General features: G+C 42.5%; 1 protein-coding gene across 3 annotated transcripts in view; it reads left to right on the forward strand.

Moving 5' to 3' along the window:
* scube1 (signal peptide, CUB domain, EGF-like 1) overlaps positions 1-21,030 on the forward strand; it is a 126,548-nt gene that overhangs the window by 37,765 nt on the left and 67,753 nt on the right. For all 3 annotated transcript variants that reach the window (XM_028570466.1, XM_028570467.1, XM_028570468.1), the window contains one exon: positions 9,863-9,997. In XM_028570466.1, coding sequence (XP_028426267.1) covers positions 9,863-9,997 — 135 coding nt within the window. The remainder of the gene's footprint in view (positions 1-9,862; positions 9,998-21,030) is intronic.

Here is a 21,030-nt window from a genome sequence, read left to right on the forward strand (position 1 = left end):
CACACATACCGGCCCTGCTGTTCTCTTAAAGTGCCCATATTATGAAAAAAAATCACTTTTTCTGGGATTGTTTGGGGTGGTGTATTTTGTGTCTCTGGTGCTTCCACACGCATACAAAGTTTGAAAAAAATCCATCCATGCTGTCTTGAGTGAGATACGGTTTCTGAATGTGTCCTGCTTTCAGTCTCCGGGTGAGCTGTTCTAAATCTGCACGTCTTTCTACGTCACTAGCCGAAACGAGGGGGCTAACCGCAATCGTTCTCAATGGCAAAGCTACAACACACACAAGTTCACCATAATCTACAAAAGAACTAAAAGAACTTGATGGATAGTTTAAGGATGTTGGATATCAATTTGGAATGAGTGATGGGTCTGGGCTGTGTCTGAAAACGATGACAGGCAGAGCAGTTTTTCTCTTGAATCTGTCACACACAGACTTCAAATGTGGCTGGTTGCGTGGCCTTGCAAACTCCTCCAAAAGTTATGTAAGACACTATGACGTGGTCAGAACTGAGAGCACAGAAGACTTCCTTTAGAGCAGTACAGATATAGGCAATTGTCTTCTTAAATAGTGCTTCGAGCTTATAGGTTGAGGAGAGATTGTTATAGGTTGAGATATCAAGATTCCTTTGAAACAGAGATCCTTCATTTGGAAGAAGTCGTGTGTGTGTGTGTGTTTCTCTGCTACAATATGTCTTTTGCAGTAGGACACTTCATAATGAGTTTTAGATACTCAAAATTCTTTTAAGATCAATAATTAGTAATTAGTTTTGATTATTGTTATTTCACTCTGTAGTGTTACCGTAACCTAGTGAATGCTAACTTCTTGCATGGTCTCACTTTGCTGTGTGTTCATTAAGGACAAAAAAAATGTTGCTTTCTGAAGTGCACCAGACGGTCAATATTTCAAAAACATTCAAAACACGTGAATTACATCACAGTTGGGGACTCATATTTCCGATTATTTCCTGATCTAGACGAAGAAGAAAACTAATTTGGGCCAGTCGTTTCTCTTTAATCCTGCGACAGACAGACAAACCGAGCAGAAAACAGGACCTCCTTGGCGGAGGTAATTAGCTGTTTGTAAGCAAAGGTGTTGAGATGACTCATAGTTTTAAAAGGAGCCTTTATTATGTGGCTTACTTTGATGCCAGCAGCATGTCTGTTTTTGCAAATGTGGTCTACATCTAAATTTGGAACAGAAGACCTTATTTTCACATTTCAAAACCCATAAAAACAAATAGGATTGTTGGCAGAGTAAGGCGCTGTCCAGAGGATTACTGTAGGTTGTATTTCAGGTATGATGCATGTTATCTAGGATCTATATTTAGCCCACTTTAAGAAGCTATAGGACACTGCAGATTGGATAAGGCGTTCCTGTGTATTGACTCATGGATACCATATCGTCACCAGCCTCTCTGATGCTTTATGTTCACTGTCATCGCTGACTGTCGAGGTAAATAGGGCCCCGTGATGCATGGCAACCATATAAACGGGTCTTTGAGAGACTGTCATGTCGCCCTATTGTCTAATCGCAGTTTCCAACCTTCGTCTCCACGCTGCCTGTCAACAAGGACCTCAGTGTTTGTTATAATGTCTCACTCTCAAGTGTCTCATTCAGCAGGAGATTTACTGTATGAATAAAGGCACACGATCGCACACGCTCCCTCCCTTATCCCATTTGTACATGCATACACACAATTAAAGGTCCCATGACATGGTGCTCTTTGGATGCTTTTATATAGACCTTAGTGGTCCCCTAATACTGTATCTGAAGTCTCTTTTATATAGACCTTAGTGGTCCCCTAATACTGTATCTGAAGTCTCTTTTATATAGACCTTAGTGGTCCCCTAATACTGTATCTGAAGTCTCTTTTATATAGACCTTAGTGGTCCCCTAATACTGTATCTGAAGTCTCTTTCATATAGACCTTAGTGGTCCCCTAATACTGTATCTGAAGTCTCTTTTATATAGACCTTAGTGGTCCCCTAATACTGTATCTGAAGTCTCTTTTATATAGACCTTAGTGGTCCCCTAATACTGTATCTGAAGTCTCTTTATATAGACCTTAGTGGTCCCCTAATACTGTATCTGAAGTCTCTTTTATATAGACCTTAGTGGTCCCCTAATACTGTATCTGAAGTCTCTTTTATATAGGCCTTAGTGGTCCCCTAATACTGTATCTGAAGTCTCTTTTATATAGACCTTAGTGGTCCCCTAATACTGTATCTGAAGTCTCTTTTATATAGACCTTAGTGGTCCCCTAATACTGTATCTGAAGTCTCTTTTATATAGGCCTTAGTGGTCCCCTAATACTGTATCTGAAGTCTCTTTATATAGACCTTAGTGGTCCCCTAATACTGTATCTGAAGTCTCTTTTATATAGACCTTAGTGGTCCCCTAATACTGTATCTGAAGTCTCTTTTATATAGGCCTTAGTGGTCCCCTAATACTGTATCTGAAGTCTCTTTATATAGACCTTAGTGGTCCCCTAATACAGTATCTGAAGTCTCTTTTATATAGGCCTTAGTTGTCCCCTAATACAGTATCTGAAGTCTCTTTTATATAGACCTTAGTGGTCCCCTAATACTGTATCTGAAGTCTCTTTTATATAGACCTTAGTGGTCCCCTAATACTGTATCTGAAGTCTCTTTTATATAGACCTTAGTGGTCCCCTAATACTGTATCTGAAGTCTCTTTATATAGACCTTAGTGGTCCCCTAATACTGTATCTGAAGTCTCTTTTATATAGGCCTTAGTGGTCCCCTAATACTGTATCTGAAGTCTCTTTTATATAGGCCTTAGTGGTCCCCTAATACTGTATCTGAAGTCTCTTTTATATAGACCTTAGTGGTCCCCTAATACTGTATCTGAAGTCTCTTTTATATAGGCCTTAGTGGTCCCCTAATACTGTATCTGAAGTCTCTTTATATAGACCTTAGTGGTCCCCTAATACTGTATCTGAAGTCTCTTTTATATAGACCTTAGTGGTCCCCTAATACTGTATCTGAAGTCTCTTTTATATAGGCCTTAGTGGTCCCCTAATACTGTATCTGAAGTCTCTTTATATAGACCTTAGTGGTCCCCTAATACAGTATCTGAAGTCTCTTTTATATAGGCCTTAGTGGTCCCCTAATACTGTATCTGAAGTCTCTTTATATAGACCTTTAGTGGTCCCCTAATACTGTATCTGAAGTCTCTTTCCCGAAATTCAGCCTTGGTGCAGAATGGGGAGGGTGGGAGTGTGGCCTTGACCAACTGCCACTTTGCTCGTTTGAGGGCCACTAGTGGGCCAAATTCTCTGGATGGGCAAAGCAGAGAAAGGGGAGGTAACCTTGCTCCTTATGACCTCATAAAGGGAAGATTCCAGATCAGCCCATCTGAGCTTTCATTTTCTAAAAGTCAGAGTAGGATACCCAGGGCTCGGTTTACACCTATCACCATTTCTAGCCACTGGGGGACCATAGGCAGGCTGGGGGAACTCATATTAATGTTAAAAAAACTCATAAAGTGAAAATTTCCTGCCATGGGACCTTTAATACTGGCAGCTTGTGTCCATCCAGAGACAGAAAGTGTCTTGTCTCTTGTATGACAAGCTGTCATAACACCGCACGGCAGCGCTGTGCCTTGAATCAGCTGAGATGAGTTCAAAGATTTACAAAGATGCTGTAAATTAAAATCACATGTCTTCCATGACTTGTGGAAACGTAGGACTTGCTATCTGTCTGCACTGTGACTCATTAATCATATGTAATGTCAAGTCATGTCCTCAGAAGACATTTGTTGTAAGCTTTTGGGTGCAGCCGCAGAGCGACACATTAAAGCCCAGTGCAGCTGGAGAGGAAATTAGCTTTGATGTAACCCCTTCAGACTGATGCTGCTAAATGTACTTGGAGTAAACTGCAGCGTTAAAGAGCAACCGCTGCATTTGAAAACAACATTTCTGTCCAACTTGTTTGTTTCTCCATCATATTTTTCTCGCACGCTCTGGGCCTGCCTGTCATAAACAATAAAGACTGTGTGGCTTTTAATAGACCTAAAGCATGATACTGAGGAACCCCCCAGAACCCTGTGGTGTTCTGAATGAGCTTTGGATGTCAATCTACACTTTAGAAGAGCGTTAAAAAAAAAAAAAAAAAAATTGCGTGAGTGGGCAGGCAGGAAGTCACTTCATCATGTCCCAGATGCACTGTGTCAACATGGTAGGGCACTAATTGATTGTACCCTGATTAAAGAGCGGTGCTGTTCGGTTCCTTTCTTCCTTTTCATTTTGACTTTATTTATTTGGTTTTGGCGTGGACACAGCTGGGCTCAATGTGTCGGATCGTTCGGTGCCCTCTGTGAATGTCTGGTGCGCCTGCGAGAGTTTATTTTCCTTCCAACGTGTCCTTTTCATTCCACGGTGAGATCTGAGAGGTGGCTGCGCAGCGGGGCATCAGCGAGCGCAGTGTGTCACAGAGAGGTCCAACATGTAACAGACAGGAGGTGGGAGGACGGGGGCAGATAAACTCACTTGGAGCTATCCAATCCACATTAATGAAAGCCACTTGATTTTAAAATCAAGTGACCAAAGAGTTATTAAAGGATAGTTTCTTAACAAATATAAACTGTCAAGTTTGAACACTAAAACAGGTTTTAGCTAGTCCTCCTTTTCATAATGACCCATTGACCCTCCTAATGTAAGTGATCCACAGTCCTCCTGTACATAAATGTATTCAAAAGTTAATCTAAAGCTAATTTGATGCATTAGCATTCTGAGATAGACCAATGAAGTGTCTATCTTCCAAAGTTAGAAATCCTTTTAGCAACACAATTCCCTCTTTATGTTAAGGTCCCTGCACTGCAGCTCAACAGGGAAACACTAGAAAGCCTATAACTTTGGAAGATGCCCTCTAGATATACCTCATATTGACTTCACCTTAGTCTCGCATTGCCAGACCTTCCTCCACAGCGCCACGGAGGAGGGTATGGCTAGTACACACATCGTTCTGGGGTGGGAGAAAGGCGCGCTCTGGTTTATTGGCATTTTTCTTTAAACCAATCACAATCGTCTTGGGCGGGGCTAAGCGCTGCACAGAGCCACGGTGCCTCTGCAAAATAGCCTCGGGAAGGAAATTGTGTACGTTCAAAAGTAGTTTTAGTTGTGCAACAGAAAACTCAGATTGGACAGATAGTCTAGCTAGCTGTCTGGATTTCCCCTGCAGAGATCTGAGGAGCAGTTAACCATAGTCCTCACAAATCCACCGGAGGTTAGAACCCCAACACAAAGGAAGAGGAAGGGGACGGACATCCGGCCGTAAAGAGGTGCATCTCGGGAAATTTTTGCACACAACAGGACTGTGGACTGTCCCCATCTCTTACATTAGAATCACGTGTATGGATCACTTGACAGCCAGTAAGGACAGAAATAACATAACAATATTTTTCAGTGTACATATGTGAATATTTTATTCCAATATGAACCTATTCTTTACGTAAAGGATTAAAACATGTCTCTATAATAAACCATAGTGTTGTTAAATTAGTAAAAATTGTGCAACACGAAAGAGTGTGAGTTAAGGAACCAATTCTCAACCCTTTGTGATTTCATCCCCTACAACTCCTTCTGTTTCCCGCCGAGCCTCCCGACCCTCACTCTTCTCCCGCATCTCTCTCTCTCTCCCTTCTCTTCGCCTCCCCCGTCAGCCTCACATCGCCTCCGTAACCCCTCCCTTCTGATGTGTCAAGCACATCCTCGTTGTGTCTAAACAAAATGTTATGCAAGTTTACACAAGCACAATCAAACAAAACAGAGGGGCTCCGGTCGAAACTTGCAAAATGTGGCCTGTGTTTATGCAGAAATGTTGGCAGAGATCAATTGGACTTGGAGATGTCTACATTTCTCTCTCTCTCTCTCTCTCTCTCTCTCTCTCTCTCTCTCTCTCTCTCTCTCTCTCTCTCTCTCTCTCTCTCTCTCTCTCTCACCCCCCACCACCAATAAGGACAGAACCACTAATACAGCACTACATTTACACAGGAACTAAAGGTTTCTGGGTGTTTAAGTCCAGGACAGAATGAACTCAAACTTTAGGCATGATTGCACTCTCAGGCCACGATCACACAGAGGACGTTATAGCAGCCTGGGCGGCTTTTTTGTAATCGTTTTCAATGAGAGCGAAGTGTTTTGCTCTCAATTTCATTTCAATTCAACCGGGAGCAGGGGGGGGGAAATTGCCAACGTCATTTGTAACCTGCAAACGCGCTCTGCCTCCTTCATGCCCCAATCCTGGGTTCATTCAGTGAAAATGATGTCCATACGGCTGGGATGACGGGGCACTTTGAATGGCTTTGTGGGCCGCTCTGCAGTCATCAGGATGTCTGCAAAGTGGAAAAGTATCGTGTATTAAGTGTATTCATTTGGAATAATAAGATAATAAGGTTGGAATCTTGGATATGGGCTAGTTAGGTGGGGCATGAGTGTAAATCACCCTGACGATAATACTCAAATCAAATCACAAAAATGGTCTTGGGAAAACTGGAATTTTGGACCTGACCCTGTTGGTGCGCCTCCATCAAGGATGGGCTGCATTAAAGTGAACTTGAACGCCTGACTGACCAAAGAGTTTCTGTTGCTTCATGCTAGTTGATTCATATAGCTAAACATTCAACCCCCCCCCCAAATGACTAGTTTTCATTCTAGAAGCAGGACTGCGAGCCCTGGGACAGCACGGCGTGCCGGACATCACAGCCCATTCAAAGCAAGAACCAAGTGTTAGAGTTGTGTAATTGTGTCGTTGGTGGTGGCGGGTGGCACAGAGGCAGACCTCGGCAAATAAAAGGCTACAGAGTAGAGTCAGCAGTTGGTAAGTGTTTGGCAGAGGCTCTAACAGCTGTATACAGCAGCATCTGTTCATCTATCCACTCTGCACTACTCTCTATCTTCTGTTTTCGTAAACGGATAAAAAAGAAGGAGAAAGTCGAGAAAAGATGAGTATAGGATGAACATCTGGACAAAACAAGTATATTTTTAGTACATCTGTATAGGGCTGAACGATTAATCGTTTTCAAATCAAAATCGTGATGAAAGAATAAAAAGAGAATGAAAGAATGCCATTAGCTAATTGTGAAGACCGTGATTAATCAAATGTTTGGTGTAACATTTGGTTTAACATGATTTATTCCTCTTTTTATTATTATGTTTTTTCATAAGATAAATGCTGGAATCATGTTACATATCACAGCTAGTTAACAGAAATGCCCTAATTTCAGTGGATTTTTGATTCATTTTGTATGATTTTATTTAACATGATAGTAGAAGGTGCATTATGTAGATGCTGCTGTTGAACTGAGACATATCAGACATTTCACTTTACAGGAAAGTAGTCATATTTTTTTTATTGGAATTGTTTTTAATTATAATAAATTTAGCTTTTGTGATAAATGTTCTGTGTTTGACTCTTCAATGTGCCGTGCTTGTTAAAAGAAAAACACTTATTGCTGGCAATTCATACCCATATTTTCATCCTTGCATAAAATTATAGAGCAGTTTGGATGGTGTCCCATGTTATGTTTCTGTTACACAGTGAAAATTGAACAATATCTGATTCCTGATCGTTCGGAATCATTCGGCCCTACATCTGTATCGCTGGTTCTCCAAGCAGCGCGAGGCAGGCAGGAGAAGATGGAGCAGATTGAAGGCTCGGTGTCTTAACGTTGCACACTGAGGGGAGATTAAAGGGCAAAAGCCTAGTCTTTTTTTTCCTCCTCCCCTGCCCAACTTCTCCTCTTCTCTCCCACCAGGGTTAACGTGACCGTAAAACATTCCCTCTCTCTCCACACAATGTTCAGTCTCAAAGGCGGCGTCCGCCATGCAGACGTTTAACAAGCCTACCGCCACCTTCTACAAGTAGAGAACGGGTTTGCCGGTAAAGCTGCTCATGAAAAAGCCTAGAGGAAGTGTCAGGAGCTGAGAGGATACAAGCCGGTAAACGGGAAAACCTGGGGTGTGAAGGGAGTGTCACATAAAGAGTTACTTTTTTTTCTTTCTAGAATGGACCAAACGTGTAACACAACTTGCACACACACACACACACACACACACACACACACACACTTTTTCTGGTCAGTACAGCATCTTACAATTGATTTAAAATGAGATCCCAACACTTTTCTTTTTAAACACTTTACTGTCACATTGTACTAGAGCTGGTTAAATATATTTTTTTTGTATTTTCTTTGGCAATAACTGGATTTAATAGAGACCATGTCCTCTCAAGAAAAACAACAGAAGAAGTCATTTTATTAAGTGCGCCAAAACCTGTTTTACGTTCAAGTGACAAAGTCCTTTATGGTGGCCTAATAACAGCGGGAGCAAGGGAAGAAGCCAGTTTGCATTGTTATAGAGTGACGGGGAGGAGGCCGGGGTGGGTGGATGAGTCAACAAAATGGAGGACTCTTTCCCGTTTCCAGCCAACAATCGACATTGGTGTCTTTTCCCCATAGTTTTGAGCCAAACCACAATGTTTGAACCTAAATCAGGACCTTTCCCAAACCTTAATCCCTATGTTGTCTTCCCGTCGACCATGCAACCTTTTGTTTTTCTTAGTCCAAATTTAAAATAAAAAAAATAAAAAAAGTTTTTGTTGTCACTTTTCCCGATGTTTTTTTTTTTTCAACGCTCTTATACAATTTTTTTTTTTTTTTTTTTTTTTTTTTTGTTTTAAAATGCTATATAATTGAATAAAACACCCAAATTCAATGAAAGTAGTGAACTGATAATTTATTTAACTCGTGAAGAGTGTTGTATGGAACCATTCACGTTATTTTGTTTTAAAATTTGGTTGAAAGAAACCCCACATTTCTGATATCAGATTTGACCCGAGGACAACAGGAGGGTTAACAATAGCGCTGTCACATAATAAAACAGATTTCTTATTTTTTTTATCCAGCAATCTGTAACAGTTTATCATCCTGCTGGCAGGGTCGTCCCATCAGAAAACCCTTCTACAGTATGTGTGTTTCTGCAGGTTATTACAAATCATATATTTATTGGTTTAATGTAAGGGAATTTGTTCATTCCATCCCAACGAGGCACTTTTGAATTGCACAGAGTCAAGTGAGCAGTAGTTCCCAAAGCCTTAACCTTGATGGTATCCGTTAATAAAAACGTGTATAGGCTCTGGTAGAACAAGGTTGGACATTGTGTCCAGCATGATAAAAGCCAAGTGGCACATACTTTTTCTTTAAGGGCAGCTATGTGTCTTTTTGTCTTTCTGTATGTCTTTTCTTTCTTCCTTCTGCAGTATGTCCACCTTATGTCTATGTTTGTGTAACCTGTCTGTACTGTCTGCTAGGTCAACCTCAGAACCTCAGACTAAACACAATGAAAAGGCATACCGCCACTGTACACACACACACACACACACACACACACACACACACACACACACTCTCTTCCACTCACCTACGGGCAGCCCTGTTGAATCCCTGTTAAAGTCAGTCAAGGGTGTTACATGTTTGCAGTTCACTTCAGCCCCATCAAAATGCCCCATTGGAAATTTACTGGCCTTTCAGTGGCACAGTGGGGCCCTATAAACACACCCATGCACCAGTATGTGCCCATATCACACTCACACACACACTGTAGATGCTCACGTTGTCCCAGGAGTTTGATTCTGCCACCTATGGTGCCAGGTTCAGACGCCTGTTAGGTGTGTGTGTGTGTGTGTGTGTGTGTGTGTGTGTGTGTGTCACATTCCTGACTCTGGTGTCATCCCTTTCATTCGACATTTCCCGACACATAAAATTTCGGTGACACAATTGGCTGCTAGTCCACCACGGTTGACATTATCTCTCTCTCTTTCTGTCTCTCCATCCTAACAGATGTGGACGAGTGTGTGGACAACAACGGCGGTTGCCAGCAAGTGTGTGTCAACACCATGGGGAGCTACGAGTGTCAGTGCACAGACAGCTTCTTCCTCAGCGACAACCAGCATACCTGCATCCACCGCTCCGATGGTAAGACTGGGACAGAGACAGAGAGCACTGGGAGAGCTGTTTTCTTCCACTGTCTGAAAAGCAAAGACAACATGTAGAGCTTTATTTGTGTAAAGCTACTCGATGCTGCTTGCTCAATCTTCAACTAAACACAGGGATTACATTGTCTGAAATGTTTTAGGTTTTGAGGTAACTGGATCCAATTGGTAGAATCTGCTTGCAAATGTGACAAAGCATTTATTTATTATAGGTGAAGTGAATTCATGCAAAGTCATTGTAAAGAAGTGGCCAGATGAGTGCTGCTATGCTCTATTAGGTGCAAACTTTAGAGGAAGAGGTGTGTCCAATGCAGTCATTTAATCTTACAGCATTGAAAGACTTGTTTTCAGACATGGATTATTTATGAGTCAATGGGCCCTCGGGAACAGACATGTAAAAGGCCCCCCACCCCTCCTACATATTAGCAAGACACGCAGACTGAACCATTTACTGAAGCTGCACCATTTGTAGTTGTTTTGTGTGTCCTATTTCTCCGACAAGAAATGTTTACAGTCCCTTCAAACCGAGGCTTTGGACCAGGCGCTCCATGACCCCTTGGGCCCCCAGGCCTGTGACCGCTAGGCCCATTCAGTGATCCGTGGGGTTCCAGAGGGGTTTTACTTTCGGGTATCGCAAAAACTGTAGTATCTGATTGTGATAAATATCTGAGCAAAACAAATTGTAGCCACAGGGGAGACTACATTTACAGTACCATGCATGGGGTTGGGTATGCTTCCGTGACTGAGAAACTCTTTGCATATGACCAATGAAAACCTTTCACTTGGAACCGTTTTTTAGCCATGCTGGGGCATGGCTCGAGGGGATGGCAATGTCCAGACTGAAATATCCCAGAAACTGTTGGATGGATGACCGTGATGTTGTTGAGACCCTTGTCTCAAAGATTTAGCCATGCAAGTCTAAGTACACACGGCCGGTACAGTGAAACTGCGAATGGCTCATTAAATCAGTTATGGTTTACAGATATCCATGGATGGATGAATCCCAATGGCTGTGTTGATCCCCTGACTCTTCCTATAGCACCACAGTCTACTGGTATATCAGCTTTGTCCCAGGCTCCAACCCTTTCCCCAAAGTTAGATTGTGTCCTAAAAAAGTCACATCCCATACACTACATTCACATTTTTCCTCCGTCTACAGGGGAAAACATATTGGCCAGTTTGAGCAAAATACTATCCGGGGGCCTGTAAAATGCTTTGATGACATGTTGATCCTTGTGAACACGAAGCCACTTCAGTCTTGAAATGGATCTCGACCTCATTTACATCCCTGATCTTTTAGTGCCTCCTAAAAAGTAATCTCCCTCGTGCGTGACCCTATGACATCACAAGGAGATGTGGGATTTGAGGGCACTGACATCATGCCTCTGGCTTGGTCAGTGCCCCGCCATACCCACAGTGGCATTAGATTTCTTAAAATCGCTTGACCTCCCACTACCCTGGCACCCCCGACCCATTACGCCTGTCACATTTAATTTATGGGCTCAATCGGCAGAGGCGAAAGGGTGCCGAAGGAGCGGTGATCCCGAGGTGAGGAGGGGCTGCCTTCTCCTTCCCTCTAACACTCACACACACACGCACACACACACACACACACACACACACACACACACACATTCTCCAAGCACAATGCTCACATGCATGCAGCTGTGAATGGGGACAGTGTGGCAGGGAAGTTCAAAGACAGATGAGAGGACAGTCATCCGTCATCTTTGCAAAGGCACAAAAAAGGAGACGCTGGAGGAATGTGGTGAGGGATAGAGAGAGAGAAAGAGAGAGAGAGAGAAAGAGAGAGATCAAATACAGGAGGAGGCTGCCACCTCTCCTTTATCCTCTCCTTTTTTCCCCCCGACTGCTCACAGTGTTGGTGTGGTCAGTATGAAGGCGTGTTAGGAGCCAGTGTAAGGATGTTAGAGGATTCTCTGTGGAGACATTCAGAGAAAGAGGTGAAAGAGATGCAGAAATAGAAGTGTGTTTGCTCACTGGAAACCCTATAAACCAGCATGTGAATACATCCCCCCCCCTCTTCTCTCTCATCTCCTCTCCTTCGAAACAATTTCTGAAGGTTTCGGGGTAGAATTCACGTGACAGACATTGAAAAATTAAAAAATGCAAATTGAATCACCAAATTCCATTGACTTGTTTCCATTTTTAAAGGTAAAAAAAATCTTTTGAATTCCTTATTCTTAAAACAAAGGCTAAAGATATTTTATTAGACCATTATATGTATCCAATTAAATGTCAAAAATCTCTATATAGATATAATCTATATTTTTTAGGATAAGCAGTTACTGTGTCAACACGTGTAATTCCGGCTCCTGTCAGAGGGATGTTCACGGTAAACAAGCAGCGGTGTATTCTTGTTGCCCTGCTCTGGCAGGCTGTTCCGAGCCTTTAACCACCAGCACACCGCCCCCGCCCCCCATCCAGAGATCCTCAATCAGACACTTGTCTCCTCTCCTCCTCCTGCACAGGAATAGCAGCAGCATCCGGGTGTCCCACAGGAATCTCCTTGCAAATGTTTTTTTTCCATCTCTCCTACCGTGGCCTGCTTCTCTCTCTTCTTCTTCTTCTTCTTCTTCTTCTTCTTCTTCTCTTTGTCTCTTTCTATTCACTCTCTTTATTTCATCTTCCAAAGGTTCCGCCCTAAACCGGATTAGGACCTCTCACACTCCCACCCAGCTGTTTAAAGTGGCTATATGTAACTTTCAGTTTGCGTTGATTCAAAAGTGTTTTTTACCCCACCTGCTGTGGTAAAGCTCTTTCTTTACGGTGCTGTATTGCCCACTGTAGATTACTGAGTTAGTGTTACCGGGAGGTCATGTAGTTGCGATGAATGTTTCGCTCGGACAGAAAATCATTCCTTTACAATAAGAGAATACGTTACAGATGAATTGTTGCATTTCAAGTGTTCATACGGTAACTCAGCCTACTTTGGATGCATCATGAGATAAACCAGGGATCACTGTCACTGGATCACGAGCCAAAGCATTAAGAGATTGTTGTAGCAACCAACGTAATAATAACTTAGATTCATATAGCACATTTCACGAAACCCACGGACGCTTTACACAAGTACAGGGGGACAAGGGACCAGAAAATAGTAGGCCAAAACAAACACGGACTGAAAGGGAATAAAATGTCTGCACTAAATGGAAGGGGGGCGTAATTTAATGTCGGCTACTGACGTACAACCACATTGTGCGTTGTAAAGTTATTTTATGAATGAAATAGACATATTACATACCTGAGGGCCAATTCGGGGTTGCATTTGAATCATTTACAATCCCGTCATTTGTTAAAGCCAGACCGAGTGTGACTCGGATTTCGCCCGTCGTCTTTCCCTTTTAGCTTTTAGTAGTTCTTGGTTTAATTTCCTTCTATTCTGTGGTGGTCCTGCCCCAGTATCAGCCATAACTACAACAGATAACTTCTACAATAACATGAAAATACAATTAGGCCTATTTAAAGAAATCTCCTGCTACCCTTTACCTGGCTGGATACTCACTAACACAGGCTTTTCCGGTGTTATGCCGAAATCTCTGACACATCAAAATGTGATTGGGGGGAAATTTGGACTCGGGCAAAGGCATTAATGAAAACTATATAAAACTAGCATTCTTTTCACTGTTAGTCTCCTTTGCTGTTACAGGTCATTTATGGTCATCAGATGGAACATTACACAGTTTCAGGAACATTTAAAAGTTACATATAGTCACTTTAAAGACAGTGGTTCAATCTGACCAGAGAGTCACAGACGTACTGTACAATATTAAGCTGACACATTTCATACGTTGTGTTCTAATAAGGCTAATGATAACTATTATTTCACCAACAACAAAAAAAAACTCGACCTGGGAACCTCTGGACCAAACTCCGTCCCTGTGTCTAGTTAAAACTAGCTCTGCAGCTATAACAGTACAACTTAGTGCTCAGCAGGGAGCAGAAATAATAACAAAAAACCTAAACAAATGTAGCACTGCAGTGAAAGGAGTGTCTGTGAAGAGAGTTGATGTTCTGAATGAGATGTACAAACCCCCTTTGTCGACCAAGTTCTGACAGAGCAAACATTTAACTCACGGGACCGATTAGCTGTTTCCACTGCCAGTGTCCTAATAGTGTGTGTTGTTGTTGTGTTGTGTGGACTAGCCAGACCTTCCCCCGCAGCGCTGTGAGCACCTAATAGAGGGCAGAGGTGCTGTCTCACCTTTCCTTCACTGAGCTCACAACCCCAGTCATACGGTACAGCCATGTACAGGTTTTTTTCACTTTTTAATTTGCTTGTATGTCATCGTGTGTGTCGTGGCGAGTGACAGCCAGTCTGCTGAAGTCGTTAGCAGGAAAATAGATCCGTCTCATTGATCCTCACAAATCATAACTCACACAGTAAGGGACTTCTGGGCTACGACCAGCCACTCAAGTTATAGTCCGGTAGATACAAATTATCACGCACACAACGGTTTTGCGTGTGCGTATGTGCAAGGAAGTGTGTGCGGTTGTGTTAGATTGTTGCTTTGCATGTGGTGAGTGTCAGCTCGCGGCTCATTTCTTTCTCCCTGACACTCGTCTGGAGGATAATAAAGCCTAGCAACAATTGTTTGTTCCATTATGGTGTGTTTCCACTCTGCGGTGCTTCACAGGCTCTGTCTGAAGCACATCCAGGCGAGAACCAAGACTCCCAATCTCTCGAGTTGGGGAAGCGAATGTTCCTGATCTGTCATGATGTGGGAGAGCTATGACCACATGAGTCAGGTATGGCTCACAGGCCCAGTGGTGACACACACGTAGAGCGGAGAAGCTCATTTCCAGTTTGGAAAAATTTAAGGATCTCTAAATTGAGGAACTGGCTTGTCAATGAAAGCGCTGCTGCCCCTTGAAAAACGACAGTGCTGAGTTTGTTCCATCAATAATTGTAGCGTAGGTCTCAGTTAACGTATGCCCCATTTAAAGAACCCTCCTCTGTGTGTGTGTGTGTGTGTGTGTGTGTGTGTGTGTGATTTGCAGCAGCAGTGCAGAGGTTGATTAGTGGCAGTATTAGATGTCAACTTGATGCCTCCGAGTTGACCGGGTCTGTCTCTATGTCTGATATATTAATCGTTCCTTTTGGACGATGTAGTGCCCGCCAAAACAGAGTGAAAACAATACGCTTGTAAATTCTTCTCTGAGCTCAACACCAAAGTTCCTGGCAAAGTTGGAGTTGGCAGTACGTTGGGAATTTTAAACACCATCTCGTGTGGACGCCATGCGAGAATGTTTGGTCACAGGAGTGTCTGTGAACTGTGGAACACGATGACTAGGCGATTCTTAGAAGTGGACTGTGGCAAGAAAAAACAACCATTTTGATCAGAAAACAACGGAGAAAAAAACTATTAACCATATGGAACGTTTCTTTCTTTTGTTTTTGAACACTTTCAGATGCCCTCGTGTAAATGCATTTCCCCACAGTTTAAAATTTTTTTTCGGCTTCAGTCCAGTGTGTCTGAGCACAGCAGCGGGCCAGGTGGAGAAACTTTGAATATGATGAATATGGGCTCCTGTATATAATGGCAGGGGTTACAATTAAAGGAAGGCAATGGGCAGATGCATAGTGCTCAGTGTATAGTGCAGTGTAGCAGCTGGTAAATCTTAATAAACATAACAATTATTATTATTTGTGGCATTTTAGGCCTTTATTTGACAGGACAGCTTAGACTGAGAGGGGAGAGAGAGAGGGAATGACATGCAGCAAAGGGTTGCAGGCCGGAATTGAACTCGCGACCGAGCCTCTGTACATGGGGCGCACGCACTACCAGGTGAGCTACCCAGGCGCCCCAATTATTATTATTATTTTTGATTAATCTGGAGATTCTTGATTAAACAATTACTACAGCTTTACGAACAGCTGTTTCCTTGATGCTGTAAGACTGATACAATCTGCATCTTACTGAACATTATACACTTAAAACAACTGCTTCTATTATTTATCACTTTCATGTTTTTGTATTATTACTCAGGGCATTTCTGCACTTTGGGGCAGCTTGACCACCTTGTTACCTTAGACCTTACAGTCTCTTAGATTTCTATGTACTGCCCCGGGACCTGAGTTCTCCATTTCATTCCCTTTCATGTACGGCTTGTTCTGGAATGACAATACATATGCTTATCCTTACTAAAAATTATAAAAGGAACTACTTATTGCCGTTTTACAGAGTCAAAGGTGTCGCCTTAAACTTAAACTTCTGTGTTAACAGTCCAGACCCTGAAGACATTCAGTTTGCAGTCAGATAGGACAAAACTCAAAGGGAGAATTTTTTGTTGCTTTTGATTTATGATTTCTCATCATAGCCATTGGTATCCTCATTCAGTAACCCTTTGTTTAAGCATATAAAGCAAAGTCTAGAATTTATAAGCAGTTTATATACATTTATACCATATCAAAGCATATATACAGACATTTTAAAGCATTTATAATAATCAATATAAAGTATTTGTCAAGAATCATGTCTCTTATTAAAGACATATTTTACATGATTACAACTGGGTTTTACGATGTTATTCATAATCTGTCTACAGCAGTCTGCCTTTATGGGTGCCCACAGGAGGAGTTCTAGTCTACATTGTAGTGTGTTGTAAACCATTTATCACATCTTCATATATTGAATGCTAAATGGGGGGATATAAAGTAAAATGTTGCCATTATTTGAAATAATGACATGGCTCACACATAATATCTATATATACACAGTGTGCTATGTGTTGAGAGAGAGGAAGTGCAAAGAGAGCAATGGATTATGGGAGCATGGGATGGGGGGGAGCTGTTAATGTTGGGGGAGAAAGAGAGAAAAATAAACACAAAGACAAACATAGTGGAGTGGACCAGTGGAAGCTGCATGCGTTTATTTGGAGTTGTGTGAGGAGAGGAAGCAGGCTGAGGCTGCTGCTGCCACACACACACACACACACACACACACACACACACACACACACACACACACACACACACACACACACACACACACACACACACACACACACACACACACACACACACACACACCTATAGACACAGATGCGTAGACATGTATTCATGCACAAAAATTCACACACTCGCCGACATGTACATACTCTTCTACAAGGAGGAATTCTCACTTTAAACAAACCGAAGCAGGAAATTGGAGGTACAGGGAGCTTTTAAATGGCGGCCCAGGGGCATGTGGGAACTCTTAAGTACAGGGAGCTCTGTCTACCTGGCTCTTATCATCATCATCAATTACAAATGTCATCAAAAGCCAGAAACCCTTCACCTGTCATACAGCGTAACACGTAGAGCTCTGTGTGTCTGTCAAATGCGGTAAATGCTCACCAATTGTTATTTAAGAAACCCTAATGGGTGTAGAAGCACATCATTAAATGGAAGCGATCAGTTTGAATTTGCATTTTAGTATACTATTGTAATGTCTGAATATAAAGGCCCTACAGGTAATAGTTTTGACCCCATAAAATAGGGTTATACAGTAAGCGCAGCGTTTGACTACTTGATTTAGTTCAATCAGGAGAGACATGTGAATGTTTGTTATACGGTAACAGATACATGACACTTAAGTATTGGTAGAAAGTCTTTGGGAGATTTGTAAGTGAGGGGCATCTACCTTGAGCCCAGAGGCCGGACACTGGTGGTGATGGGAAAGGGGCGCGCGTTACAATTACAATCTGGCTGTTTAGACCTCTTCCCAGGACTTCCTGTGAGCCTCCAGTTAGCTCTGTTGCACCTGTCAGGGCAGGACACATGACACCTTTATCATTCTTATTGGTAGATGAAATTTGTGATGTAATGAATTCCCATCTAAGCTGCGGCCCACCTTCAACCTGGGCAAAGGGTCTAATAAGCTGAAAACCACTGTGTGGGTGTACAGGGGCCTTTAAACAGAGGCAGCAGTAGGAAGACTGGCTCGCAGGGTAGGTTTGTCGCTGAGCTATTAGAGAGATGGTGCCAGCTGATGAGAGCAGCTGATCAGGACAGGACAGCAAGGAATAATGAGGATTGAATGCAGATGCGTGAGAAATAAAGACGGCCTAAGATTGCAAAAGTCTTTCGTCGTGATGGCTGAACTTATGCTGTAGCTTCATTTGTCTAGTTCAGGGGTGGCCAACCAGTTCAGCATAAAGAGCCACAAAAAAAAAAAAACATAGCAAAAAGCCACACAACCAGTGATGCCACGTAACGCGTTACTTGTAACTAGTACTCTAATCTGAGCACTTTTTTCACTAACGAGTAATCCAACGCGTTACTATTTCCAAACCAGTAATCAGATTAAAGTTACTTATCCAAGTCACTGTGCGTTACTATTTGTCATTTTCCTTAGTAAAAATATATATTTTTGCTTTCTTCTTGCGTCTCGGGGAGTAAAGTCACGTATGCGACAAGTCACGTTTTCAGCATGTGGACAGTTCACGTGTACCACGCAGCGACACAAACGTAAACAACAATGGAGGGAGGAGAGAGATGAGCGTTTTCTAGCTGGAAATACAGTCACTATTTAGTTTTTTTTTGTTGTTTGTGTCAGTTAAAGACGGCAATATTAAGGTTCGTTGTACACTCTGGGCCTAATTTACTAACACTAGCGCAGTTTGCGCTGCGTCTGTTTATGCGAGTTCGGTATTAGCGCACGCTATGCTTCCACATTTTGCGTAGTATTTGCCAACCCTGACACCCATCAGGCAATCAGCGTCTTTCTCCGCTCACTATACCGTAAATTGCGCTGTAGCGAAGCGGTACTTGTGCTATGATATGGCTGAGTGCAGACTGCGATATTCCCACTGCTGATGCTAGGACTGTTTGAAATGATCCTGATGCCGATATATCTGTAATGTAGCGAGGAGTTTAACAACTGCTGGAATGGGATGTGAACACTGAGTCGGAGATTCAATGTCATCTTTGATTTCTTCCAGTAACTCTAATATTGCATCGCTGCTTAATCTGTAACGCTAAATGATGTTGTGTTCACTGACAAAGTGTGATTCTTATGTTAAAAACATTTTCAGCCTCGCCTATGTCTTCGTCTTGCTCAGATTACTGTTGCCATTTCACCAGCGGCATAAAGGTCTACGAGGAAACTCGATTGCGGCTGGTTCAGACCTGCTTTTAAGAGGCGGCGAATTTCCCCCGCAGAATAGAGACGCGCTCTTACTGACAGTCTTTGTAAATACCACGGAATATATAATCAGGTGCACTTTGCGCTTATCCTCCCACCTTTTTGGGTGGAACTCCCACTTTCCCCACGACCCTCCCACGAACGCATATTGAAAGCGCAACTTGTCTCTTCTCGCTCATGTGGAGGACAATCTGCGGTTTTACCCAAGTGCGCCCTGTCTGTAAATAGCCCGCATCGGTTACGTCCGTCTTTTCGACCAATTAGCGCCTGGAAACAGACGCAAACGGCTTGATAAATCTAGCCCTCTGTGCTGGTGGCGACTACGTCAAATTTGAAGAAACATTTGGAGTCGCAGCACTGCAGTCAAACTTACAGAGCAAGTCCCAGCAGGTGGAGCGAAGCAGAGAGAAGGAGGTCCCCCACCACCCAAACAACAAAAGCTGTAATGGGGGAGAGTTGAAGAAGTTGGTCGGGCAGTAGGCCTATGTTGAAGAGGAAATGCTGCCCTTAAACACGGTTGACTCGCTCTCTTTCGTGCCATAATAAACCAGATCCTACTAATGGCAACGCTGAGCTGCCTCACAGTAAACCGGTTGTCATGTTAATGTTGAGGCTGTGGGCGTGTTGTCGGCAGCTGCTGCATGTAACTAATAAAGTAACTTGTAATCTAACTTCGTTACTTTTAAAATCAAGTAATCTGCAAAGTAACTAAACTACTTTTACAATCAAGTAATCTGTAAAGTAACTAAGTTACTTTTTCAAAGTAACTGTGGCAACACTGCACACAACACATGCACGTCCACATTACAACAGCAACAGTGACTTCCAGATCTAATGACAGTCATAATACATAGCAGTTTTTCATCCTTACTTAGATTGACTCAGTGGGAAACCTGACAGTCTTTGTTATCCACAATCCTTGTTAGGTCTGGTTGTACTCTGTTGTGGCCACTCGAAGGGACTCTTTCATTCATTTGTCACTAGAGGGGCTTTCAGACAATCGGATTCAGCAGTGAAAGGGTTAATGAGGAAGGTGATCTGTGGCCGCTTTCTTTCCTCAGGTTGCAGAATCTGTCCATAAAAAAAAGTCAGCAAATGTATTGGCAGATGCATTCAAATGCTTTTTTTTTTTTTTTTTTTTTTTTTAACTTATCTGAAATGTAAAAAAAACATCCACCAATAACACAGCCCCCAGCCACAGAGTAAGAGCCTCAAAGGAGCCGGGCAAAGAGCCGCATACGGCTCAAGAGCCACAGGTTCGCCACCCCTGGTCTAGTCTATTCATTCCACAGAAATGAGAGAAGGTTTCAGTCATGTATTTAGAGTTTGGGTGGTAAGGTGTCCTTTCCTTACATTCGGGCCGCTGGCTGGCTTTTGAGACAACTGAATAGAAATTGCAACATCCAATAAGATTCAATAATAATAATAAAAAAAGGTTTATGGCTTTGCTTGCAAAAAGGCTCGAAAACAATAACACTTGACTTGTTAACGTACACTGAACATTGCAAAATTAAATATAAATCCTGCATGTTTATAGACTGCTTATATACGCTAAATAGGGGGTTAAAGTTGAGTGTTAGCGCTTGTTGTTTTTTTTCACTTGAGGGTACCATTAGACAAGGTCACGGTTTCACCAAAATCATTAAGAATCCTCTTCTGTCTTCCATGAATATTCCATTCCTTTTAAATATTATTCCTGGCATGTGATTTTAACTTTAAAAAACAAGCTCTAATAACTTAGCAATCTCTCTCGCTCTCTCCGTCTCTCTTTGAGGTAAATAAGAGTTATTTACCTGTGAGCGGAAGGTGGGATCCTCTGTTCTACTCCCTCCCCAAAAGCTGCCGTTGATATATTTTTACGAGTTTG

Source organism: Perca flavescens, chromosome 23, assembly GCF_004354835.1.
Source record: "Perca flavescens isolate YP-PL-M2 chromosome 23, PFLA_1.0, whole genome shotgun sequence".
NCBI classification, from domain to species: domain Eukaryota; kingdom Metazoa; phylum Chordata; class Actinopteri; order Perciformes; family Percidae; genus Perca; species Perca flavescens.